General features: G+C 48.1%; 1 protein-coding gene across 1 annotated transcript; it reads right to left on the bottom strand.

Annotated features, from left to right (window-relative positions):
• Positions 1–26865, bottom strand: plcxd2 (phosphatidylinositol-specific phospholipase C, X domain containing 2). Its single transcript, XM_086006154.1, has 4 exons — positions 26699–26865; positions 18232–18695; positions 4001–4242; positions 1–912 (listed from the first exon to the last, which is right to left on the bottom strand). Exons 1-4 carry the CDS (start codon positions 26754–26756, stop codon positions 750–752), a joined length of 927 nt encoding a protein of 308 aa, XP_085862280.1. The 5' UTR covers positions 26757–26865; the 3' UTR covers positions 1–749.

Genomic DNA, 26865 nt, shown 5'->3' with positions numbered 1-26865 from the left:
TCAATTTTACATTACATTTTATTTAAAGGAGTAGAATGAAAATCAATCATTAAAAGTGTCCGCGATGAGGCATTCAGACTTATTGTTCCCTGTTCACAGAATCATAGAATAGCACAGCACAAAAGGAGGCCATTCAGCCCATCGATTCTGGGCTGGCTCTTTCGAAGAGCAATCCAGTTACTCCCACAAATGCCCAAATTACAACTAGTGATAGAAGATTCAAGTAAAGTTGGAGTGTATTTTTCAGTTTTCACAAAATCTAAATTAAATTTTTTTAAGTATTAATTTTCCAAAGCACCTTTTCAAAAACACCCTGTGGTTTTAATAATCACGGTCATTTCTAAATATAAATATATAATATATTAAAATCTTTATGTCCATCATCATTTTCTATTATAAATTTCTATGTCCACATTTAGACTAGAAGCTGCCTATTTAAACTTGTCATGCTGTAATTACACTCTCGCACCAGCGGAGGCGCTGCAGTGCCACCACTAGAATGTAACTACGGTGTGACGAGTTTACATAGGTGAAGTCCATTATAAATGGGGACATAGGATTTTTTAATAGAAATATAAAAATAAGGACAGAATGTATGACTTTAAAATGGGGGCTGAATTACGTCTGCACGCAGTGGCCCAATCAGCCCCCACCATCTAACCCCGCTACACTGGGTCCTGACTCCCCATGTGCAATTCCACGGGAGATCGGCGCGGAATTTTCAACACTGGCTAAAATAAGGAGGCGCGCTAAACGTGTTCGTGTTTGGTCCGGTCACGCAGCAGCAGGCTGTTCAGATTGATCACAGTTGTAGCAAAGTCAACAAGTTCCACAAAGTCTGAGGTGATGATGTTGACACCATTCACGCCGGGCTTCTGAGACTTCACCCAGTTCATGATTATCGGAAGATTTCTATAAGGAAAACAAAATGAGAGCATATAAATGTTTATCATTATTTATAAAGTGTATTTTAAATACAAATAATGTACATCAACTACCTATCAGATCCATATCCTCTTTCTACGTGAGATTGGTTGGGGTGATTCACATCTGATTTTCCCTCTCTCCCAGTCAGGAATGCCTCCTGGTACAGAAGGCTAAAACCTGGAAATAGCCATGGGAGAATCACAGGCAAAAAGAGGATTTGTGGATCTGAGCCGCAGATAGTTTCCCCTTATTTTTTCTATATTGTATTAGTAAGGTATAGTCCTCCACCTAGTGGGTGAGCCCAGAACTGACAGACAAAAAAAGATTATCTGGGCCTGGAAGATTCAAAAGACGGGAAAGTGGACTGGGTCCAAGAAGCAAATCTCTCAAAGCCGCACTCAACAGAGGACTCCTGCTAATGACATTTATTTCACTTGTGCACCATTTACACAACAGCTGTGAGGAGCATTATTACTTAGGATGTGATAGTACAAGGTGGTGACTCCATTGCAATATGCAATCTTATGTTGACTTAGTACTAGTCCCACCCAATGCTCCCTCGATTGGTTTTTTGGCCAGTGCGGCCCCATTAACGGGCTGCGCGGGCCATTTAAAATTCCGCGCATGCGCGGTTTTTCTATTTAAAAGCCGGCTCGCCGGCTGCGCGGGACCTGCGGAGCCTTGTGCGGTCGTGCAGCGTAAAGGGAACGTTGCTCCCATCCATGCCTTTGTTACCTCCAGACTTGACTATTCCGACGCTCTCCTGGCCGACCTCCTACACTGCATCCTCCGTAAACTTCAACTCATCCAAAACTTTGCTGCCCGTGTCCTAACTCTCAGCAAATCCCGTTCACCCATCACCCCTGTGCTCGCTGACCTACACTGGAAGATGTGTTTGGTGATCCCACCACCAAACACATCTTTCCCTCACCTCCCCTTTCAGCATTCCGAAGGGACTGCTCCGTCCGCGACGCCCTGGTCCACTCCTCTATCACCCCCAACACCCCTTCCCCTTTGCTCAGCACCTTCCCGTGCAAGCGCAGGAGATGCAACACCTGCCCTTATACCTCCCCCCTCCCCGCTGTCCAGGGCCCCAAACACCCCTTCCAGGTGAAACAGCGATTTACTTGTACTTCTTGCAATTTAGTATACTGTATTCGCTGCTCACGATGTGGTCTCCTCTACATTGGGGAGACCAAACGCAGATTGGGTGACCGCTTTGCGGAACACCTCCGTTCAGTCCGTAAGGGGGACCCCGAGCTCCCGGTGGCCTGTCACTTTAATTCACCGCTTCACTCCCACTCAGACCTCTCCGTCCTCGGCCTCTTGCATTGTTCCAATGAAGCTCAGCGTAAGCTCGAGGAACAGCACCTCATCTTCCGATTAGGCACTTTACAGCCTTCTGGACTCAACATCGAGTTCAACAATTTCAGATCATAATCTCGGCTCCTATCACATATATATTTTTTATCCACACTCTTTGTCTGTCTTTTGTTCTTCTCCCCCACAGGGCAGCTGTCTTTCATTCTGCCAGCGCAATTCACACTTCATCTCGAGCCATCCTTTGTTTCTGAACCTGTCCCATTACCATCTCCTCTCGCCTTGAATATCTCTTAATCTCTTCCGCCTTCCGTCCTATCACAGACCTTCCCTTTTGTTCTTTCATCCCCTCCCCCCCTTTCCCAGCCCCTACACTTGCTTAAAAATCTGTTCCATTTCCTGCTTTTTTCCAGTTCTGACGAAAGGTCATCGACCTGAAACGTTAACTCTGTTTCTCTCTCCACAGATGCTGCCTGACCTGCTGAGTTTCTCCAGCATTTTCTGTTTTTATTTCAGATTTCCAGCATCTGCAGTATTTTCTTTTTGTACACTGGCTCCTGGTCTGGTAACGCCTCGATTTTAATATTCTGATCCTTGTTTTCAAATCCCTCCATGGCCTCGCCCCTGCCTAGCTCTGTAACCTCCTCCAGCCCTACAACCCTGCAAGATCTCTGCACCCCTCCAACTCTGGCCTCTTGTGTATCCCCGACTTTCATCGCTCCACCACTGGCGGCCGTGCCTTCAGCTGCCTGGGCCCCAAGCAGTGGAATTCCCTCCCTAAACCTCTCCGCCTCTTTACGTCTCTCTCCTCCTTTAAGATGCTCCTTAAAACTGACCTCTTTGAACAAGCTTTTGGTCACTTGTCCCAATATCTCCTTCTTTGGCTTGGTGTCAAATTTTGTTTGATAACATAAGAACATAAGAAGTAGGAGCAGGAGTAGGCCATACGGCCCCTCGGGCCTGCTCCGCCATTCAATAGGATCATGGTTGATCCGAATCTAGACTCATGTCCACTTCCCTGCCCTCTCCCCGTAACCCCTAATTCCCTTATCTGCTAGGAAACTGTCTATCTCCATTTTAAATTTATTTAATGTTGCAGCTTCCGCAGCTCTCTGGGGTAGCAAATTCCATAGATTTACTACCCTCTGAGTGAAGAAGTTTCTCCTCATCTCAGTTTTGAAAGGGCAGCCCCTTATTCTTAGATTATGCCCCCTAGTTCTAGTCTCACTCATCAGTGGAAACATCCTCACCGCATCCACCCGATCAATCCCCCTCACAATCTTATATGTTTCGATAAGATCGCCTCTCATTCTTCTGAACTCCAATGAGTAGAGTCCCAACCTACTCAACCTTTCCTCATACATCAACCCCCTCATCTCCGGAATCAACCGAGTGAACCTTCTCTGAACCGCCTCGAGAGCAAGTATATCTTTTCTTAAATATGGAAACCAAAACTGCACGCAGTTCCTGTGAAGCACCTTGGGACGTTTTACTACGTTAAAGGCGCTAAATAAATGCACATTGTTGTCGTAGTCAAAGAACTAACCATGTACTGACCAGCAGTCACCCATTCCCACTCTACTCTTCAGAGCCTAACAGCACCAAGTATCCCTATGGGAAAGGTGAGGCGGGGCGCGGTTCCTGATTTTCAACTCTGTATCGTCTTTCTTTGGGGAAAGATTATTTTCTTTAGTAAGACAGCTTTAAAAAAATGAAGGCGAGCACGCAGAATTGAAGCAGATTCAAAACCAACCTTGCAACCAGAGAATCCCGTAGTCCGACAATCAGTCCCCGGATGACGGTTTTGGTTTGTGGCGTCAGGATGGCCTGTGACACGTGAAAGGTTCCTCGCTTTGCCCGCTCGCTCAGGGTCGTCTCCAGGAACTGAATCAGTTTCTGTGCGTCAGTGGTGTTTGCCCAGGGTGCCCGCATCTGATGACCAGACCAGAGGAACGGAAAGTCGTGGGCCATGGGATGGTGATAAAACACCAGCACCTGGATTTTGTTTCAAGAAAGAAAACAAGAAACTCACCAAAACAGAATACTCGGGAATCACTAGCGTCATCTTCTAGACTGGTTGGAGCATCACTCCGCTCTAACTGGTTAGCTCAGGACAGACACAGAATTCACACATTGCTTTTTACTAAAGTCAGCACAGGTTGCTTCTATTCTAAGCTCTGGAATTCACTCCCTAAACCTCGCCACCTCTCTCTCCTCCTTTAAAAAGCTGGTTAAAACCCATCTCTTTGACTGAGCTTTTGGTCACTTGTCCTAATAGCTTATGTGAATCGGTGTTTGGTAATCGCTCCTGTGAAGCGCCGTGGGACATTTTACTATGTTAAAGGTGCTATATAAATACAAGTTGTTGTTGTTATCTACTACAAGAAAGACCTGCACCTTTCACAAGCTCAGAATGTCCCAAAGTGCCAGACAGCCAATTTTGAATTACACAGAATTACACAGGATATACGGCACAGAAAGAGGCCATTCGGCCCAACCAGTCCATGCCGGTGTTTATGCTCCACTCGAGCCTCCTCCCGTCTTTCCTCATCTAACTCTATCAGCGTAACCCTCGATTCCCTTCTCCCTCATGTGCTTGTCTAGCCGCCCCTTAAATGCATCGATACTATTCGCTGCAACCACTCCCTGTGGTAGCGAGTTCCACATTCTCACCACTCTCTGGGTAAAGAAGTTTCTTCTGAATTCCCTATTGGATTTCTTGGTGACTATCTTATATTGATGGCCTCTAGTTATGCTCTTCCCCACAAGTGGAAACACTCTGGGGGAAAACTTCAGTTGTTTGCGCCTCCCGTTAGCACCTTAAGAGGGCGCTAATGGGGCGCAAAGCTACTTGCGCCTGGGCGCGGCGATGTTTGCGCCGCTCGCGAAATTAACTAGACATTTTGCGGCGGCGCTAAACACTACCGCCACGATCTCCTGCACCGGCAGATCGTGACGTCAGTCAAGTGCGCAACGCCCCGTTAGTGCCCTGGACTGGATATTGAGTGGCGCCCCCTGCCTTACCGCCTGCCGCTAGCAACGACTGAGGGGAGCATTTTGCAGTCAGGAAGGGTCTGGGGGAGCGCTATTTAAAGGCGACCACTTCCTGCCTTTTTTTGTCAGTGCCATTTTTGCACCACGCATTCTGAGAGAGAGAGAGAGAGAGACTTCTGGAGAGATTCAACGCTGTGTGAAGGAGTTTTGGGTACTGAGCAGCACTTTGCAGGTTTATTTTGATTTGCCCCTCCTTGCTTCGCCAGCGCTCTGAGGTAGCGCCTCGCTCCTCGGCGTTAGCACCTTAAGACAGGTGTGAAGCGCCTGATTTAGCGCTCCAATCACCTCCAGGGGCGATAAAAGCCAAGTTTGCAGTCGGAGGCGATAATTAGCGCCAGGCGCTAAACTTTGCGCCCGGCCAATAATGGCACCCCAAACGGGGCGATACCGGATTTTTCCCCCTCTCTCTGTATCCACTCTATCAAAACCTTTCATCATTTTAAAGACCTCAATGAGGTCACCCCTCAGCCTTCTCTTTTCAAGAGAAAAGAGCCCCAGCCTGTTCACTGTGTAATCACTGTTGTAATGTAGGAAACAAAGTCCTTTGTTGTCCTGTGACAGGCGGAACAATGAAAGCAATAGATTGGCGGGAAAAGAAAACCAGTCTAGCTTTAAAGGGATCCCTTCCTGCCGCCCGTTTTAAATGAATGTGCGTCACGTGAGGGCGAGATATCATGGGCACATGGCGAAGAGCTTGCGTTTACACAGCGGTTCCGATGTTTGCAGGGTGCCCGAAAGCGCTGCACAGCCAACGGATTCCTTTTGAGATCTGGTCACTGTTGTTATATAGCCAGATATAGAAGGCCAGGTCCCACAAGCAGTAATTCATTAAATAACCAGTTAATCTGCTTTTGTGGCATTAGTTGAGGGTGGAATGTTGTTCATGTGCAGAACACTAATGTCCTTTAGGGAAGGAAATCTGCCGTCCTTACCTGGTCTGGCCTATATGTGACTCCAGACCCACAGCAATGTGGTTGACTCTTAACTGCTCTCTGAAATGGCCCAGCGAGACACTCAGTTGTAACAAACAGCTACAAAAAAGTGTACAAAGAATAAAACCTAATGGTCCACCCGGTATCGACCTCGGCACCGGACACGACAACGGCACACCCAGCCCAGTCGACCCTGCAAAGTCCTCCTCACTAACATCTGGGGACTTGTGCCAAAATTGGGAGAGCTGTCCCACAGACTGGTCAAGCAACAGCCTGACATAGTCATACTCACAGAATCATACCTTCCAGCCAATGTCCCAGACTCCTCCATCACCATCCCTGGGTATGTCCTGTCCCACTGGCAGGACAGACCCACCAGGGGTGGCGGCACAGTGGGATACAGTCGGGAAGGAGTGGCCCTGGGAGTCCTCAACATTGACTCTGGACTCCATGAAGTCTCACGGCATCAGATCAAACATGGGCAAGGAAACCTCCTGCTGATTACCATCTACTGCCCTCCCTCAGCTGATGAATCAGTACTCCTCCATGTTGAACACCACTTGGAAGAAGCACCGAGAGTAGCAAGGGCACAGAATGTACTCTGGGTGGGGGACTTCAATGTCCATCACCAAGAGTGGCTCGGTAGCACCACTACTGACCGAGCTGGCCGAGTCCTGAGGACATAACTGCCAGTCTGGGCCTGCGGCAGGTGGTGAGAGAACCAACACGAGGGGAAAAACCTACTTGTCCTCATCCTCACCAATCTACCTGTCGCAGATGCATCTGTCCATGACAGCATTGGTAGCAGTGACCACTGCAAAGTCCTTGTGGAGACTGTTAAGTCTGTGTGTTCTAGTTGTATTTAAGATTAATTACTGACACAGACTACAAGAATAACGTTTCAACAGGTCTTTACTAGTTGGAGGTCAGGGCTATACTAACAGCAATATCACTACACAGTACTTATATACCGGTGGTCACCACCGGTATTACGTATACAGCAGCCAGCGAAAGTAGTACATCTCTTAAGGTGGACCAGGCTTAAGTTCTCTTAAGGTGGAACAGGTTACATACACCACAATCCTCCCTTTTTAGCTTAACAGTCATATCCCCATTTAACATAACATAATAACATATATACATATATAACTTCAGGTATAAACAGTTCAAAGGTTCAGTCTCTCAGGAGGCCTTCTGATTCGGGTTGGATAACGCCTTTCAGTGGTCTCTGATTCTTGTTGCTGAGGTGACTCCTCTAGTTGGTTTCCTATGTATTGGACGTCATCATCAGGTACATTCCCTGCCGAGGTAGATGCTTCAGGTTCATTAACGTCTTCCACAGTTGTCTCTGTCACAACCATGGGTTCGACCCTTGCTCTCGATTCTACCAGTTGATCCGCATGATGCCTTATCACATTGTCACCAATATCTACTGTGTACATCAGAGGTCCTTGTCTGGCCCGAATTGTTCCGGACTGCCATTTTTCGTTTCCATAGTCCCTTGCCAACACTGGTTGTCCTACGTCGAAACTTCGAGTGGTCTTGTTATTAATATGCCGGAACTGTTTGTTTTCCACTTCCCTCCGCACATTTGGTTTTAACAAGTCCAACCTGGACCGCAACCTTCTGTTATAAAACATCATGGCAGGACTTTGGTTAGTTACTGCATGAGCGGCGTTTCGATATGCCATTAGGAAATTGTCCACCTTGTGTTGTAGCGGAATCTGATCATCATTCATGGCCTTTATTGCCTTTTTGAATGTTTGGACAAATCTCTCGGCCAACCCGTTTGTCGCCGGATGATATGGGGCAGAGGTATAATGTTTCACCCCATTCTTCTTTAAGAATTTTTGGAATTCTTCCGACACGAACTGTGGTCCGTTGTCCGAACATATCTGTTCTGGCAATCCGTTCCTTGCGAATATTGTTCTTAACACCGCAATTGTCTTTTCTGAAGTAGTGGTATTCATCTTGATCACTTCTGGCCATTTGGAATGTGCGTCCACCGCAATTAGGAACATGGAGTCCATGAATGGACCAGCAAAGTCAATATGTACGCGTTGCCATGGGGCTGAAGGCCATTCCCATGGGTGTAGCGGTGCGATCGGAGGTGCATTTTGCACTTTTTGGCACCCAGCGCAGCTTTTCGTCAACTCCTCTATCTGTTGGTCAATACCCGGCCACCATACATAAGCCCTAGCAAGACCTTTCATCTTAACTCCCCCCAGGTGACCTTCATGCAGTTCCTTTAGAACTCTTTCCCTTAACTTGGGAGGAATAATCACTCTTGTCCCGTACATCAAAGTACCATGGCAGACGGACAGCTGGTCTCGCCTTGCCGAGAATGCCGGTAACAGAGGATCACCATGTGTTGGCCATCCCTTCACTGTCACCTCGTAGACTCGGGACAGTGTCGGGTCGTTCCTGGTTTCTCTTTCAATACTTGCATTGGTGACTGGTAAACACTCGATGATGGTCGAATGAAATAACTCAACAGGGTCAACTTTCGTCGTCTCTTCTTCTTCAGGTAGTGGCAGGCGCGACAGCCCATCAGCATTGCCATGCTGCTTTGTACCTTTGAATTCTATTTGATATTGATATGCCCCTAGGAAAAGGGACCATCTCTGGAGTCTCTGTGCTGTCATCACCGAAACACCCTTCTTAGGGTTAAAAATGGATACCAACGGCTGATGGTCTGTCAGAAGTGTGAATTTTTGGCCCTGCAGGTAATGATTAAACTTCTTCACTCCCCATACAAGGCTGAGAGCCTCCCTATTGATCTGCGCATAGTTGCGCTCAGCGGAGGTCAATGATCTGGATGCAAACGCGACTGGCCTTTCTGTGCCATTTGGCAACTTGTGTGAGAGTACTGCCCCAATGCCATATGGAGAAGCATCACAAGCCAACCGAATAGGCAGTGTCGGGTTGAAGTGAGCCAACACTTCCTCTGAGGTGATCAATTCTTTGCTTTTGCGAAATGCCTTCTTACAGTTTTTGCTCCATTCCCATGGTACCCCCTTCTGTAAAAGAGCGTTCAGCGGGTGCAGTACCGTGGATAGATTCGGTAGAAACTTATGGTAATAGTTAATCAATCCTAGAAACGACCTCAACTGAGAGACATTATCCGGAGCGGGAGCCTTTACAACTGCCTCTATCTTGTCAGGAGACTTATGAAGCCCCTCCCGGTCAATGACATGACCACAGTACGAGATCCGCTTCTGAAAGAACTCACATTTCTGCCGATTAACTCGAAGTTCATACTCTTTCAGTCTGTTGAGCACCAGTTCCAAGTTTGCGAGGTGTTCTTCATCACCATCTCCTGTAATCAGAATATTGTCCAGGTAACATTGTGTGCCTGGAATTCCCTGTAATACCTGCTCCATGGCCCTCTGCCAAATTGCTGGAGCCGATGCCACTCCAAAAACCAGCCTATTATACCGGTACAAACCTCTATGCGTGTTGATCGTGAGGTACTGGCATGACTCTTCTTCAACCTCCATCTGCAAGTACGCCTGCGCCAGGTCTATCTTGGTGAAGTGTTTCCCGCCAGACAACGAAGCAAAAATATCCTCAATCCGCGGAAGCGGATACTGCACCGTGTGAAGCACCGGATTAACGGTGATCTTGAAGTCTCCACAGATGCGAACCTTCCCTGGTTCTCCTGGCTTGTTGCTCGAAGGACGTTTCATAACGGGAACAATGGGCGTAGCCCACTCACTCCAATCTACCTTAGACAGTACACCTGAACATTCTAGCGCTTCCAGTTCCGCTTCTACAGCAGGTCGTATTGCATAGGGTACCGGTCTGGCTTTGAAAAATTTTGGGTGTGCATGTTCATCAATCTTGATGTTTGCCGTAATTCCTCTCAGTGTTCCCAGTCCCTGCTGGAACACCTCTTTAGCATCATCCAATATTCTGGACAATCGTTTAGGTTTGACATCTGTTTCCCCGGAATCTACCGTTAGTGCCTTTAAGGAGTGCCAGTCCATATTCATTTTCCTAATCCACTCCCGTCCCAGTAGAGGTGGACCTCCTTCAGGTAGCACATATAAGTCCATTACTTGGCTTTCTTTGCCCTTGTGGACCACTTTTACCTCTATCTTTCCGATGGGGTACACTCTTTGCCCCGTGTATGTTTTCAATATAATCTCCGTATCCCGTAGGGGAATATGTTGGAATAACCTTTTGTAATCTTTCTTATTCATGACCGTCAATGCCGATCCAGTGTCCAATTCCATCTTTACTTGGACTCCTGCTATCTGAAGAGTGACCCAAATTGTCTGGAGATCTGCATCCTTACCAACGTTGTGTACTCTTAAGCTACCCAGTTCATTACTGCTGGCGTCTGAATCTGACTTCTGTTCGTTCGAACTGTTCTTTGTCACCTTGTGTACCTTTATGTATTTTCCTTGCGGTGACCTTTTGTTGCTGGTCTTCTTTCCTGACCGGCATACTTTAGCTATGTGGCCAAGCCTGCCACACGTTCTGCATTCTTGGTTTTTAAACCAACACTGGTTCTGATCGTGCGTTGTCTTTCCACAACGATAAAATTTTACAGTACTCAAAACCAATTGATTTGTACTGAGTTCCGGTGACCGTAGCTGCATTACTGCCGTGCCTCTCGCTGCGGCTTCGTGTGATGCTGCCATAGTGACCGCTTTCTCAAGCGTCAGCTCATTCTCCTCGAGCAGTCGCTTTTGTGTATCTTCTTTTAATAATCCACACACAAATTTATCTCTTAGCGCATCTGTTAGTCCCGTTCCAAACTGACAGTACTTTGCTAGCTTACGCAATTCCATTAAATATTCAGCATTGCTTTCATCTTTCAGCTGCTTTCTGCTGTAAAATTTAAATCGTTCCGCTAGCATCAGCGGCGTGGGGTTTAGATGATTTCTCAGGACAGTAACAATCTCCTCGAACGTCTTCTCCGCCGGTTCATCTGGTGATAAAAGGTGTTTCAATTGCCCGTATGTCTTCGCACCCATTAAGTTTAATAAAGTTAGTGCTTTCTCATCATCTGGGATTTTATTTGCTTTACCATAATTTTGTATGCGTTCTACATACGTGGCCCAATCTTCGATGTCGCTATCAAAGGTATTAATATTCCCATGTTTAGGTATCGTTGCAATTTTTTTTAGTGATTTCCCTTTTTCCAAGATGGCGGCTTCCCGCTCTTGTCTTCGTCCTCCGCCTACAAAATGGCGGTTTCCCGCGCTCGCCTTCTTCACCCGCTGGCTGCAATGGCGTTTGGCGTGCCGCTGCTGCTCCCCTTTCCCAGCGGTTAGTAACTCCCCCGACGCTGTCTCCGCTTCACCGCGGCTCCCTCGGGCATTCGCGCTTCCCCGATGTCGCGCCTCGCAGCCCTTCTTGCAGCCCGGTTATTAGCACCGGCTGCGTTCGCCTTCACCGCGGCTCTCAAGCCTTCAGTCGCCCCAGACGCTGCGCCTTTTTGGCCCGAATGCGGCCCGGCCCTTATCACCAGCCGCAATCGATGTCCCCGCGCTGCGCCTTTTGGCCCGAATACGGCCCGGCCCTTATCTCCGGTCGCGATCGATCTCACCGCCCTTATTCCTCCGTCTTCCCTCCCCGTCTGTACAGCCAACGCGGCCGACTTTCTGCTCGCGTCGCTGACCGGCTTACCCACCATCGAGGTAGAAGGAAGATAGCTGACTGCCGCTGATGGAGGCTTCGAGTTCAGGATATCTTCTGCACTCCGGGTTCTCGATGCCTGCCGCGCGACGTGTCTTCCAGCAGGGTGATGAGGGTGGATGCCTCTCTTCGACGCCCGTTCTGTGGACGAAGCCGCCGTGGATATAAACTGCCGCAGGGTAAGAATCGGACTCGTCGCCACTGTTAAGTCTGTGTGTTCTAGTTGTATTTAAGATTAATTACTGACACAGACTACAAGAATAACGTTTCAACAGGTCTTTACTAGTTGGAGGTTAGGGCTATACTAACAGCAATATCACTACACAGTACTTATATACCGGTGGTCACCACCGGTATTACGTATACAGCAGCCAGAGAAAGTAGTACATCTCTTAAGGTGGAACAGGCTTAGGTTCTCTTAAGGTGGAACAGGTTACATACACCACAGAGGCGAAGTCCCGTCTTCACACTGAGGACACCCTCCATCGTGTTGTGTGGCACTACCACTGTGCTAAATGGGATAGATTCAGAACAGATCTAGCACCTCAAAACTGGGCATCCATGAGGCGCTGTGCGCCATCAACAGCAGCAGAATAGTATTATACCACAATCTGTAACCTCATGGCCCGGCGTATCCCTCACTCTACCTTTACCATCAAGCCAGGGGACCAATCCTGGTTCAATGAGGAGTGTAGAAGAGCATGCCAGGAGCAGTACCAGGCGTACCTAAAAATGAGGTGCCAACCTGGGGAAGCTGCAACACAGGAATACATGCGTGCTAAACAGCGGAAGCAGCATGCTATAGACAGAGTTAAGCGATCCCACAATCAACAGATCAGAACAAAGCTCTGCAGTCCTGCCACATCCAGTCGTGAATGGTGGTGGACCATTAAACAACTAACGGGAGGAGGAGGAGGCTCCATGAATATCCCCATCATCCATGATGGTGGAGCCCAGCACGTGAGTGTAAAAGACAAGGCTGAAGCGTTTGCAACCATCTTCAGCCAGAAGTGCCGAGTGGATGATCCATATCGGCCTCCTCCTGAGGTCCCCACCATCACAGAAGCCAGTCTTCAGCCAATTCGATTCACTCCAAATGATATCAAGAAACAGCTGAGCGCACTGGTTACAGTAAAGGCTGTGGGCCCCGACAACATCCCGGCTATCGTGCTGAAGACTTGTGCTCCAGAACTAGCCGCGCCTCTAGCCAAGCTGTTCCAGTACAGCTATAACACTGGCATCTACCCGACAATGTGGAAAACTGCCCAGGTATGTCCTGTCCACAAAAAGCAGGACAAATCCAATCCGGACAATTACCACCCCATCAGTCTACTCTCAATCATCAGCAAAGTGATGGAAGGTGTCATCGACAGTGCTATCAAGCGGCACTTACTCACCAATAACCTGCTCACTGAGTCCCAGTTTGGGTTCAAAGGAGCTAAATTCCAGAGGTGAGGTGAGAGTGACTGCCCTTGACAACAAGGCAGCATTTGACCGAGTGTGACATCAAGGAGCCCTAGTAAAACTGAAATCAATGGGAATCGGTGGGGGGGGGGGAAAACTCTCCACTGGCTGGAGTCATTCATCTCAGCCCCAGGATATCGTTGCAGGAGTTCCTCAGGGCAGTGTCCTAGGCCCAACCATCTTCAGCTGCTCCATCAATGATGTTCCCTCCATCATAAGGTCAGAAGTGGGGATGTTCGCTGATGATTGCACAGTGTTCAGTTCTATTCGCAACTCCTCAGATAATGAAGCAATCCTTACCCGCATGCAGCGAGACCTGGACGGCATTCAAGATTGGGCTGAAGTGCCAGGCAATGACCATCTCCAACAAGATAGAGTCTAACCAACTCCCCTTGACATTCAACGGCATTACCATCGCTGAATCCCCCACCATCAACATCCTGGGGGGTCACCATTGACCAGAAACTGAACTGGACCAGCCACATAAATACTGTGGCAACAAGAGCAGGTCAGAGGCTGGGTATTCTGTGGCGAGTGTCTCACCTCCTGACTCCCCAAAGCCTTTCCACCATCTACAAGGCACAAGTAAGGAGTGTGATGGAATACTCTCCACTTGCCTGGATGAGTGCAGCTCCAACAACACGCAAGAAGCTTGACACCATCCAGGACAAAGCAGCCCACTTGATTGGCACCCCATCCACCACCTTAAACACTCACTCCCTCCACCACCAGCGTACTGTGGCTGCAGTGTGCACCATCTACAAGATGCACTGCAGCAACTCGCCAAGGCTTCTTCGGCAGCACCTCCCAAACCCACGACCTCTTCCACCTAGAAGGACAAGGGCAGCAGGCGCATGGGAACATCACCACCTCCAAGTTCCCCTCCAAGTCACACACCATCCTGACTTAGAAGTATATCGCCGATCCTTCATCGTCGCTGGGTCAAAATCCTGGGACTCCCTCCCTAACAGCAGTATGGGAGTACCTTCACCACACGGACTGCAGCGGTTCAAGAAGGCGGCTCACCACCACCTTCTCAAGGGGCAATTAGGGATGGGCAATAAATGCTGGCCTTGCCAGCGACGCCCACATCCCAGGAATGAATTTAAAAAAGACACGACTGCTGCCAACGAACCGGAAGTGGCATAGAAGTGTTCTGCACATGCGTGCTTCCGGCTCGTTACGGGAGCGGGCTCGTTAAAAAAAAATTATGCCGGGGAGGGAGCAGGCTCATGTAAAAAAAAACAAGAAACATCACACTTCTGGTTCCACATTAATGCGCAGTGCACTTCTCCGCAGCTTCCGGTCGTTGGCAGCAGTCATTCCGTAAAAAAACCATAGGAGCTTTAGGAAGAGGATTGGGCCGCTCACCCCTCAAGCCTACTCCACAATTCAATAACATCACGGCTGATCTGGACCTCAGCTCCATTTACCTGCCTTGGTTCCATTTCCCTCGATACCCTGACCCAACAAAAATCCATGGATCTCAGTCTTGAAAGCTCCAATTGTCCCCAGCATCCACAGCCTTTAGGGGCGAGAGCTCCAGATTTCCACCACCCTTTGTGTGAAAAGGTGCTTCCTGATTTCACTCCTAAATGGCCCAGCTCTAATATTAAGGTTATGGCCTCTTGTTCTGGACTCCCCCACCAGAGGGAATAGTTTCTCTTTATCGACCCCATCGAATCCCTTTATCATTTTAAAGACCTCGATTAGATCACTCCTCAAACTTCTAAACCCAAGGGAATACAACCCAAGTCTAGGCAATCTGGCCTCATAATTTAACTCTTTTAGCCCCGGTATCGTTCTGGTGAATCTGCGCTGCCCTCCCTCCGAGGCCAATATATCCTTCCTGAGGGGCGGGGCCCAGAACTGAACGCAGTGCTCCAGATGGGGTCTGACCAGAGCTCTGTACAACTGAAGCATCACTTCCTCCCCTTTGTGTTCCAGCCCCCTGAGATCAAGGCCAACATTCAATTAGACTTTTCAATTACGTTTCGTACCTGTCGACTAATCGTGGGCCAGAGTTCGGTCTGGTCTCCTCTGAAGGCAGATGTGGGTATCGGTGATAAAGCACAAAGCAATATTACAAACACAGAGCACTTTTGTCTAAATGTAGCTGGATCAAAGCTCCTTTAATTCGATCACGTGCGTAAGGATTTTTTTTAAAACAGCTGAATTCAGAATATGTCCCCAACCTTGGGAGCCAAACCTCCTCTAAGGTTCTCCCCTGCCCTAGTCCTGAACTCTCATCCTTCTCCAGTTTCTCTCCTATCTTCTTCATGCCCTCTCCAAGCTCATCTTTTCCATGAGCCCTACCTCCTGCTCCCTTGACCCTATTCCCACCAAACTGCTGACCTCTCCTGGCTTCTATGTTAGCTGATATTGTTAATGTTTCTATCTCCGCGGGTACCGTTCCCCGAGCAGAAATTTCCTCCAATTTAAATATTAGGAAGACCATCCTGCCTCAAACTCCATTCCTAGCTACCGATTCCATCCCTCTACTTGGCCACTGTCTTAGGCTGAACGGGACCGTCCGCAACCTTGGGGTCGTTGTTGAACCTGAGCTGAGCTTCTGACCCCACATCCTGTCCATCACCAGGACCGCCTACTTCCATCTCCGTAATATCACCCGTCTGATACTGAAGCCCTCACTCATGCCTTTGTTACCTCCAGACTCGACTATTCCAACGCACTCCTGGCCGGCCTCCCACATTCCACCCTCTGTAAACTTCAGCTCATCCAAAACTCTGCTGCCCCGTGTCCTAACTCGCACCAAGTCCCGCTCACCCATCACCTCTGTGTGAAATCCTTCCACGGCCTCACCCCTCCCTATCTCTGTAACCTCCCCCACCCCCCAACCCTCCAAGATCTCTGCGTTCCGCCAATTTTAGTCTCTTACGCATCCCTGATTTTCATCACTCCACCATCGGCGGCTGTGCCTTCAGCTGCCTAGACCCAAAACTCTGCATTTCCCCCCCCTAAACCTCTCCATCTTTAAGCTCGCTTGAGAAAGGAGCCAAGCCAAACATTTCAAAACAATAACAGCTCTATGATTTGTTCATTTATGGGGACAACTGTGAGCTATTTTTCAACTTAGCTACCAGTTATTCAAATCCACAAAGCCCTGGCAACTGTATCGGAGATATTTGATTAGCTTGGACTGCTCAAATCAGAAAGAAAGCCAGCCTGGAACCTTGAGAAAGTGTCAGGTCAGCTAACTTTTGCAGTTATTAAAATTATAAGGAGAAATATATAAAAAGTAATTATAAAATATATAGTTTAGTGTAGAGATTTATCAGTTTCTATTTTTTGAGCTGTTAGCAAAGTCTAATATCTACTTTAAATATATGATTGTTTACTGGTTTTTATTTATTTAGTTCTTCCATTTTTCAATAAATTAGTCAGTCTAAATCAAGGTGGGTGTTGTGATATTCTGCTGTTTCCTCAGGCAGTAGGGGTGCGGTAGCACAGTGGATATGTTACTGGACTAGTAAAGCTACTACTGGGGAATTTAAATTCAGTTAATTAAATAAATGAAACTGCCAGCTTGTCATTAAAAACTCATCTGGTTCACTAATGTTCTGGCCCATATGTGACTCTAGACCCACAACAATGGGGTTGACTCTTAACTGCCTGCTGTGGGGCCCAGCAAGTCACTCAGCCGTTCAAGAAGGCAGCGCCACCTTCTCAAGGGCAACTACGGCGATAAATGAGAGTAAAATAATGGAAGTTGAAAAATCAAAATTCGAGCAGAAATGAAAATTCAAAAAGATGTAACTTCTCGTGCTGGCCAGATCTGCAACTCAGGTAGAGCCGGTTTCCATTGGGAGGCCCCACCATGCCAGAAATGGCGCTGAAGACAAAAAAACTATAGCAATTCAAGGCTCAGGAGAAAACAAATAGGAAAGAGGGAGAAATTGGGTGAGTAGCGCCACCTGTTAGCGCCTAAAGAGGCAGGCAGTGGCTGTAGCGCCACTGGCTGCGCCTCCCGCGATATTGAGTTGGGGCGCTAATGGTGGCGTTAGCCTGTTGCGCTGCGCCGCCACCGATGATGTGGCCCCATTCGCGCCCCGTTCGCGACATTTGGTAGCGAACACCGCAGTTGCGCCGTTCGCTACCCGCGCCCGGTGCAAGTTAAGGTGGAGGTGCGGGGCGGCCGCTTTTTCGGCGGCCGCCTGCCAGCACCTCCGTCCCCGGCCTCCTGACGACCCCCCCCGTGCGACATTGCCGGCTGTTTCCCCGAGAGCCCGGCACTTCTCCTTGGTGCCGGGCTCATTTGCCGGCACTCGCGAGCGGGGATCGCGCTGTTGTAGGCACCTCCCCCTTAACAGTGGGAGGAAGGCCTGCAGTACCGCAGCGCACGTTGCACTGCGATAATCAGTTTCAGCGCCCTAAGAGGGACGCGGAGCGCCTCGAGCCTCGCCCCGTGTCCCTCGAGGGGCACTGAAACTGAATTTCTGGCGATCGGTATCACTCCGATCGCTGCGCTAAATCCTGCGCTCCGCCGACTTTTGCGCCACTTTGGCGCCCCAACCCAATTCTAGGCCTATAGTCTCTAATTGCTGCCCAGTCTTCTTTCTGACCCGCAGAATGCAATTCTCAGCACCTAGCATCCCTCAACACCCAGTTATGATGAGCATGCATTTCTGTTCCAGTACGACTAATGTAAAAGGCAGGAGGTGTCAGAACGATTGCTTACATATGACAATGAAGGACCAGCCCGTTTCCAGTAGAAACTTAGTGTCATTACATTACTATGTCACACTACAATATTATGTTACAGTGTCACTTTGCTGTGTGTCTCCATTGCACATCACTACACTATGTTACTGCATAGATAGTTGAAGGTTTTAATACAGTACAGAATTGGAATGGAAGCACTAACCTGGTACTTGTGCTCCCATAAATATTGCAGTGTTATTTCCTCGACTAAGTTAGCTCGGCAGAGTTTGGATCCAAAAGTCTTTTTAAGCATTCGGATAAGGTAATCATGGTTTGAGTCCTGCATTGCATAATAGTGATTGAAATCCAGAAAGATCACCTCTTTGCTATGAGCCTGCAAGAAATTGTTAATTTCTATCAGACCGTCATAAACTTTATTGCCAAACAAGCCGTGTATGAAATAAAGCTCATCCTCTTCGCCAGGTTTTGTGGAAACTCGAAGATCAAAATAACGTATGCCGGCTTCGAGCTGCTCCCTAAAAGTCAAGCTTTGTGTCACGGACCATTTCTTCATCATTTTCTTCCAGGCAGATCGGAAAATTCCAGCCAGGTGCCTTACTACGACTGGTTGATCCGGGCCAACGGGAGATTTTTCATCGATCCAAAAACTGAAGGAATCGTGAGATCCTATAGGGAAAACAAGGGAAGGTGAAAGTTTGTTTATCATTCTCAGAAGACTTCACTTGCTCTCAACCTAAATAATCTTTTTGGCCCAGAAATTCGGGTCGGGGGCTTCCCGCGGGTGCAAGCCCCCGACCTGCACTTACTTTGCGCGCCGCCCGTTGAGCTGTAGGGCCCCGTGGAATTCCGCTCCGGGGCCTGGCCCAGCTGCTGGCGCGCAGTGCTTGTGTATCCCAGGGGCGTAGTTAGTGCGATGCGTCCCCTGGGATCACGTGGGCCGTGGGCAGCCAATCGGAGGAGGGAAAAGCCCATTCATAAGATTGACAGGAAGACCTGTCAAAACTTATAAATACTACGGGCCTCAAAATAGCAGTAAACCTTCAAATAATTTTTTTTTTTTTTAAATCACACTTTTTAAATAAACTATAAATTACATTAAATAACTATTTTAAACAATAATTTAAATTTTTGAAAAAAATAATTTTATATTCTAACGGGGTTAAAAATAAACTTACCTTGCTTTAAAGTATTTAAAAATAATAAACCTGTGGAAAAAAGTTTTAATTTTAATTAATTGACCACTTACCTTGTAAAAAGCAGGCCTTACGCCTGCTTTTTACATTCCTAAATCCTGCAGGCTTACGATCCCGGGAAAACCTGCAAAAAAAAAACTAAGTTCGATGCGCATGCGCAGCCTTTCCTGCGCGCGCGTTCGACCTCTGAACCTCTTCGTTCAGAGGGTCGGAAGTGCTGGTTTCCCGCGCATGCGCAGTGCATGCAGAAAACCGGCACTCCCATTCGGCCTACGGGTGAGTACCCCGTGCGTACTCACCCGTGGAGACCCGAATTTCTGGGCCATTGTTTTCTGTGTACTTACGCACCCACTAGCAACTTGTGGCTGACAAGCAGGAGAACCCCCCCCCACCCCCACCCCACAGAAACACAAGATGGAGGCTCAGTTGGGACACGGCAGCACGGTGGCATAGTGGTTAGCACTGTTGCCTCACAGCGCCAGGGACCCGGGTTCGAATCCGGCCTCGGGCGACTGTCTGTGTGGAGTTTGCACATTCTCCCCATGTTTGCGTGGGTTTCCTCCGGGTGCTCCGGTTTCCTCCCACAGTCCAAAGATGTGCAGGTTAGGTTGATTGGCTATGATAAATTGACCCTTAGTGTTAGGGGGATTAAATAGGTGGGGTTACGGGGATAGGGTGGGATATGTGTTGGTGTAGGGGTTACGGGGATCGGGTGGGATATGTGTCGGTGCAGGCTCGATGGGCCAAAATGGCCTCTATCTGCACTGGGGTTTCTGTGATTTTTCTGTGATTACAGAAACGTGCTCCACAGAGCCCGCCCGCTAGTGGTCAGAGCATCGTGACAGTTGACATAGCAAAATCGAATGGAAAATGTTGACGTAGCAATTTACAGTCGTAAACATAAACAGGAAAGTGTGACAAAAATTATCGCAACAGATAAGGGTTGTGACTATTTCTACCCTGTATCTGTCCAGTGATGTACCAATTCAGTGAGGCTGAACTCCAGACTCAGAACCTCGCTAGATAGGAGCGTGAGTCACAGATAGATCTATAACACCATTACCCTGATTCTCTGCCCTGTGCTCCTGTCTTGCAAGGCCTGTCACCAGTCTCGCTGCCCTTTGCAGCTTGGGGATTGTAGATGAAAGGATTGCAGGCCCATTTCACCACACAGCTTGTGTCAATGCAAAGTAGTTCTAGCTTCCCACTGACATAAACTGTGCCACCTCATTCAGTCGCAAGCCACGCTGAAGTTAAAAAGTGCAAGGTCATCCCTAGGAGACCCACACCCCATGGGATTCACACGTGCAGCAGTATAACTGCCGCCTGCTGCAAGATCAACTTTAAGGAGTTCTTAGATAGAAGATCTTTGTTAGATCAGACTTATTATGAAAATGTAGTCATAAAAGTAAAATAGATTTAGAATGGAAGTATAATCATCAGACAGGCTGCATTATTTTATACACATGTATGTTTAATATTAGTAGATTCTGAATTAAAGCACTGCGTCCAGTAACTTGAATTGTAGCAGTCTCACTATCCCATTGATATAAACAGATGCTGCAACTAGTTCAACTAGAATGTGGGAGTTCAGAGGCCTGAGTGAGTGTGTAGCCAGCATGGCACCTTGAAGGCTATTTGTTTATCCAGCTTCACAGGGAAACAGGAGACAATGACATCTTTATGATGGTTCGCTATCTGCAAACCGAATGTAGCATGAAAGGGGTGTATAGGTGAGACATAAGCATCATTCTGCTGTCTAGTCAATGGCAAGGCCACATGTTTTAACTGTCAAGTTAAGGAGTTATAGTTCCAATTAATGCATGAAGCACAACACCTAAAGCTTGTTATGAATCTTACTATATAATTATAAGACTGTATGACTATTACAGTAACTATTCCTTTGTAGAATCTCTTATATGATGAATAGTTGGAACTCATCCAGTGGATGGGTTGTATTATTGTGGAATCTACATATTAACACACGGCCTGACCTCAGGGGGATTAAGGTGTGTGGAGTGTTCCAGTGAAGGTTTCGAACAGAACTAGAAATAAGTGTAAAGCATAACAACTTAGAATCTTCTTAATGTTAGCTGACAAAGTATTTGGCTATCATGGAACATGAAAGTTTAACTGGCACTCAGCTGATGGTGAGCAGAGGTCTGCACACATGCTCAGCTGTACTGGCCTGTCAGAGAATGAGGGACGGGCCAGCAGTATAACTGGGGTCTACTGACTCCTACATTGTACAAAGAGGGGTTTGGTGCTCGTGGATTCGCACATATTACCAACAGCTTACCTCAATCTCCAACATTTTCAAAGGTATGGGGAGCTGAGACTCCCTCATGAGAGTGATAATAAGAAACAATCTAGGGCAAGAAGGGGGTAGAAAAGACCCCACAATGTTACATTCCTACCTATCCAATCGAAGGCAGAGAATCTCATGCAGTGGCTTCTCTTCCCACCCCTGCTCCATTACCCCAGTGACCAGTTCTTGGCCCCTCCTCTTCCCTATCTACACTCAATCCCTTGGTGACATCAGCCACAGACACGGGATCAGCTTCCACATGTCCTCTGACGACACTCAGCTCCACCTCTCTCAACCCCTCCACTGCCTCTGATTTGTCACGCTGCTTGTCTGACATCTAGACTTGGATGAGTCATAATTCCTTTCATCTTACAATCGGGATGATGGAGGACAATGTCTTTGGCCCCCGCCACAACCTTGCCAAAGCTATCATCCTCTGCCCGGCCACTGTCTCAGGTTGAATGAGATTGTTAGCAACCCTGATCTTCAGCACAAGGGGAAGAGAAGACAAGGAACCAGAAACAACACCAACCCATTCATGCAGTTCCTTCTGCCTCCAAGAATGAGGAATAACACATAAAGGAAGGGATTGCTTCAAGACCGAGACTATCCAGAGAGTGATGGCCATCCTGTCATAGGTTGTCACCATTGCATTAACAGACCTTTGTGTCTTTGTTAAGGCAACCCACTGGAGCCATTACTCTCGAGTCACAGAACTAAAGGGAAACTAAAGCTCACACCACTCAGTTAATTTATTACCCAGAACACCAACAATACCTTGCATTTATATTGTGCCTTTAACATAGGAAAACATCCCAAAGCACTTCACACAAGTGTAATCAGCCAAAAATTCACACAAGCAAAAGGAGATATTAGGACAGGTGACCAAAAGCTTGATCAAGGAGAGTCTCAAAGGAGGAGCGAGAGGTGGAGAGGCGGAGAGGCTTAGGGAGGGAACTCCAGAACTAGGGCCTAGACGGCTGAAGGCAAGGCCACCAATGATGGGGCGAAGGAAGTGGGAGATGCACAAGAGGCCAGAATTGGAGGAACGCAGAGCTCTGAGGGTTGTAGGGCTGGAGCAGGTTAAAGAGATAGGGAGGGCCGAGACCACGAATGGATTTGAACACAAGGGTGAGAATTTCAAATTTGAGGCGTTGCCGGACCGGGAGCCAATGTAGGTCGGTGAGCACAGGGGTGATGGGTGAACGGGACTGGGTGTGAGTTAGGACACGGGGCAGTGAGCACAGGGGGTGATGGGTGAACGGGACTTGGTGCGAGTTAGGACACGGGGCAGTGAGCACAGTGGTGATGGGTGAACGGGACTGGGTGCGAGTTAGGACATGGGGCAGTGAGCACAGGGTGATGGGTGAACAGGACTTGGTGCGAGTTAGGACACGGGGCAGTGAGCACAGGGGGTGATGGGTGAACGGGACTGGGTGTGAGTTAGGACACGGGGCAGTGAGCACAGTGGTGATGGGTGAACGGGACTGGGTGCGAGTTAGGACACGGGGCAGTGAGCACAGGGGTGATGGGTGAATGGGACTTGGTGCGAGTGAGGACACGGGGCAGTGAGCACAGGGGGTGATGGGTGAACGGGACTGGGTGTGAGTTAGGACACGGGTCAGTGAGCACAGTGGTGATGGGTGAACGGGACTGGGTGCGAGTTAGGACACGGGGCAGTGAGCACAGTGGTGATGGGTGAACGGGACTGGGTGCGAGTTAGGACACGGGGCAGTGAGCACAGGGGGTGATGGGTGAATGGGACTGGGTGCGAGTTAGGACACGGGGCAGTGAGCACAGGGGTGATGGGTGAATGGGACTTGGTGCGAGTGAGGACACGGGCAGTGAGCACAGGGGTGATGGGTGAATGGGACTTGGTGTGAGTGAGGACATGGGGCAGTGAGCACAGGGGTGATGGGTGAATGGGACTTGGTGCGAGTGAGGACACGGGCAGCGGAGTTTTGGATGTTTATGGAGCATGGCGGAAGATGGGAGACCAACCAGGAAAGCACTGAAATAGTCTTCTGCCATCTGGCCAATCAATACAGCATATAGAATAATCCATCCGAAATACCTCACATCACCCTCTATAAGACTGATTCACATATCAGTAAAAAAATACTGATTTACTGACGATATAAATGCAAATGAACTATGCCGAATCTAACCAGTGCAAGAGGAGTGCATGATAAATGAAGTGTACAGATTACACATAACACAGGAGAGATAACTATAAAGTCCCAGCCAGTACCAGAGTGTCAGGAACATGTCAAATGCAAACTAAACTGACGAAAGGCCATCAACCTGAAACTCTGTTCCTCTCTCCACAGACGCTGCCTGAGTATTTCCAGCGTTTTCTGTTTTTATTTCAGATTGCCAGCATCCGCAGCATTTTGCTTTTGTAAACATAAAATGGCATGGTTTTCGAACAGGTTTAAGAAAGTGACTCAGGGATAAGCAGCCGGGGGGCACGAGGTACCAACTCAATCTAATTAATTTACAACGTAAAACTGAGGCCAGTGACAGACGGCACAAGAAACAGATCAGCAGCTCCTGGCTAAACAATCCGTCTTACTGGAATTCATCAAAACAATAAATACTAAAGCACGCTCCTGTTCACACCATGTCCACTGATTGAATAAAACCATGTTTACCCTGCTTGTGCTGAGTATTTGAAAGCAGATGGTTGCTGCGTTAATGACACCACTCGATGCGGGATTTAGGTCATCTCATTTCTAATCGGTTCTGACATCATCAAATGTGTCATCGGTACAAAGCTTCAATTTGACAGCCGGTCAGAAATAGAGCAATTCAGAAGTACATCCTAGCAAGGCGGGACAATGTCAATTTGCTCGAACAAGGTGTAAATCCATGTTGTACACAAAAGATTAACAGCTGTTACATTAACTTTAGTCAATATATTTTTGATTAAGCGAATTAGTGGATTAACTCTGCAAAAAGTATCTCTATGGATTCCGATCTTGGCAGCAGCATTCTCACTGGTGAGAAGGAAGGGGGTCAAGTACCAATAAAGGAGTCTGCTGCAGAGGGTGTACCTCGAGGGCTTTCTATTCACCTGCCAGAGACACTGAGAGTACAGCTATATACTGTATACATATATTATATGCACAGACTCATACAGCGTACACACAGGACAGATACACAAATCACTAAAAGTAGCGACGCAGGTTAATGAGGCCATTGAAAAAAAGCAAACACAGCACTGGGGTTCATTTTTAGAGGGATAGAATTGAAAAGCAGAGAAGTTCTGTTAAACTTGTATCGAACCTTGGTTCGATCACACTTGGAGTTGCTGTGCATAGTTCTGGTCACCATATTACAAAAAGGATATAGAGGCACTGGAAAAGGTGCAAAAAAGATTCACTAGGATGATACCAGAGCTGAGAGGTTCTATCTATCAGGAAAGGGTGAACAGGCTGGGACTCTTTTCTCTAAAATAGAGAAGACTGAGGGGTGACCAGATAGAGTTCTTTAAGATTATGAAGGGGTTCGATAGGGTTGACGTTGAGAGGATGTTTCCACTTGTGAGCGAGACCAGAACTAGGGTCCGTCAATATAAGATAGTCAGTAATAAATCCAATAGGGAATTCAGGAGAAACTTCTTTACCCAGAATGTGGAACTCGCTACCACAGGGAGTGGTTGAGGCGAATAGTATAAATACATTTAAGGAGAAGCTGGATAGCACATGAGGGAGAAAGGAATAGAAGGGTGTGTTGATGGGGTGAGATGAAGAGGGGTGGGAGGAGGCTCCAGTTGGGCCGAATGGCCTATTTCTGTGCTGTAACTACTGTGTAATACAGTGTAAACACAGTACAGATACATACAACAACATCTTGTATTTATATAGCGCCTTTAACGTAGTAAAACATCCCAAGGCTCTTCACAGGAGTGATTATCAAACAGAATTTGACACAGAGCCACCAATGTTCCCGCTAAGTTGCGTGGTCACGCAGTCAGTCTGGAGGTCCCGCGCGGTCAGTCTGGAGGTCCCGCGCAGTCAGCTTCCCGGCATCTCACTGGAGAATCTTGTGCGTGCGCGCAATTTTGAATGGGCCGCGCAGCCCTTTAAAGGGACCGTGCACCCAAAAAAAAATTAAAGGAGATATTAGAGCAGGTGACCAAAAGCTTGGTCAAAGTTTTAAGGAGCGTCTTAAAGGAGGAGAGAGAGGTAGCGAGGCGGAGAGGTTCAGGCAGGGAATTCCAGAGCTTAGGGCCTCGGTGGAGCGATTAAAATCGGGGCTGCTCAAGGGGCCAGAATTGGAGGAGCGCGGATGTCTCGGGGGGGTTGCAGACCTATCCTTGGCCCCCTCCTATTTCTCATCTACATGCTGCCCCTTGGCGACATCATCCGAAAACACAGCGTCAGTTTCCACATATACGCTGACGACACCCAGCTCTACCTCACCACCTCTTCTCTCGACCTCTCCACGGCCTCTAAATTGTCAAACTGCTTGTCCGACATCCAATTCTGGATGAGCAGAAATTTCCTCCAACTAAATATTGGGAAGACCGAAGCCACTGTTTTCGGTCCCAGCCACAAACTCCGTTTCCTCGCCACCGACTCCATCCCTCTCCCTAACATCTGCACAACATACTATAGGAATTAAACTACCTGCTGTGCAGGATATCTACCCCGAGAGGTGCCGGGGGAAGGCCCTGAGAATCATCAAAGACGCGAGCCACCCCAGCCACAACCTCTTCGCCCTGCTCCCGTCTGGTAAGAGATACCGAAGCATACGGTCTCGTACCAGCAGGTTTCGAAACAGCTTCGACCCCCAGGCCATAAGACTCATGAACGATTAATTTATTATTATTTATTATTGTTGTTTTATTTATTATTACTGTATTTCTATTAGTACTTTTATCATTGCTATGCCATATTTATTCCAATGTTGGGAGGACTTGTAAAAATCAACATTTCATTGTTGCATATATGACAAATAAAAATTGAATTGAATTGAACCAGAACCAGAGTGTAAACACTGTTTGCAACCTTGATGTCCTATTTGACCCTGAAATGAGCTTCCCTCCTCATATCCGCAGCATGACTAAGGCCTCTTGCCACCTGTGGAAGATATCTGGACTCAGACAGTGTAGACACACCGGACAGATACTGCGACCCCACCCAACCCCGATCCCTCCTTACCTGGCACGGCCAGACTGGCCAAGGGCAGGGAGCTGAGCGAGTGCGGCAGGCTGGCCATCCAGTCTGTGTGCGGGGATCGCGGGCTGAGCTCCGGCCCCGGCTCCGGCTCCCGGGGCGGCTGCGACACACCAACCGGCAGCACCCCCCACAGCCCCCGGCTCCACCCC

Source organism: Somniosus microcephalus, chromosome 14 (assembly GCF_052327205.1).
Source record: "Somniosus microcephalus isolate GS21.2 chromosome 14, FLI_Smic_1.0, whole genome shotgun sequence".
NCBI lineage: Eukaryota > Metazoa > Chordata > Chondrichthyes > Squaliformes > Somniosidae > Somniosus > Somniosus microcephalus.
This window is presented reverse-complemented; position numbering and strand designations above follow the sequence as displayed.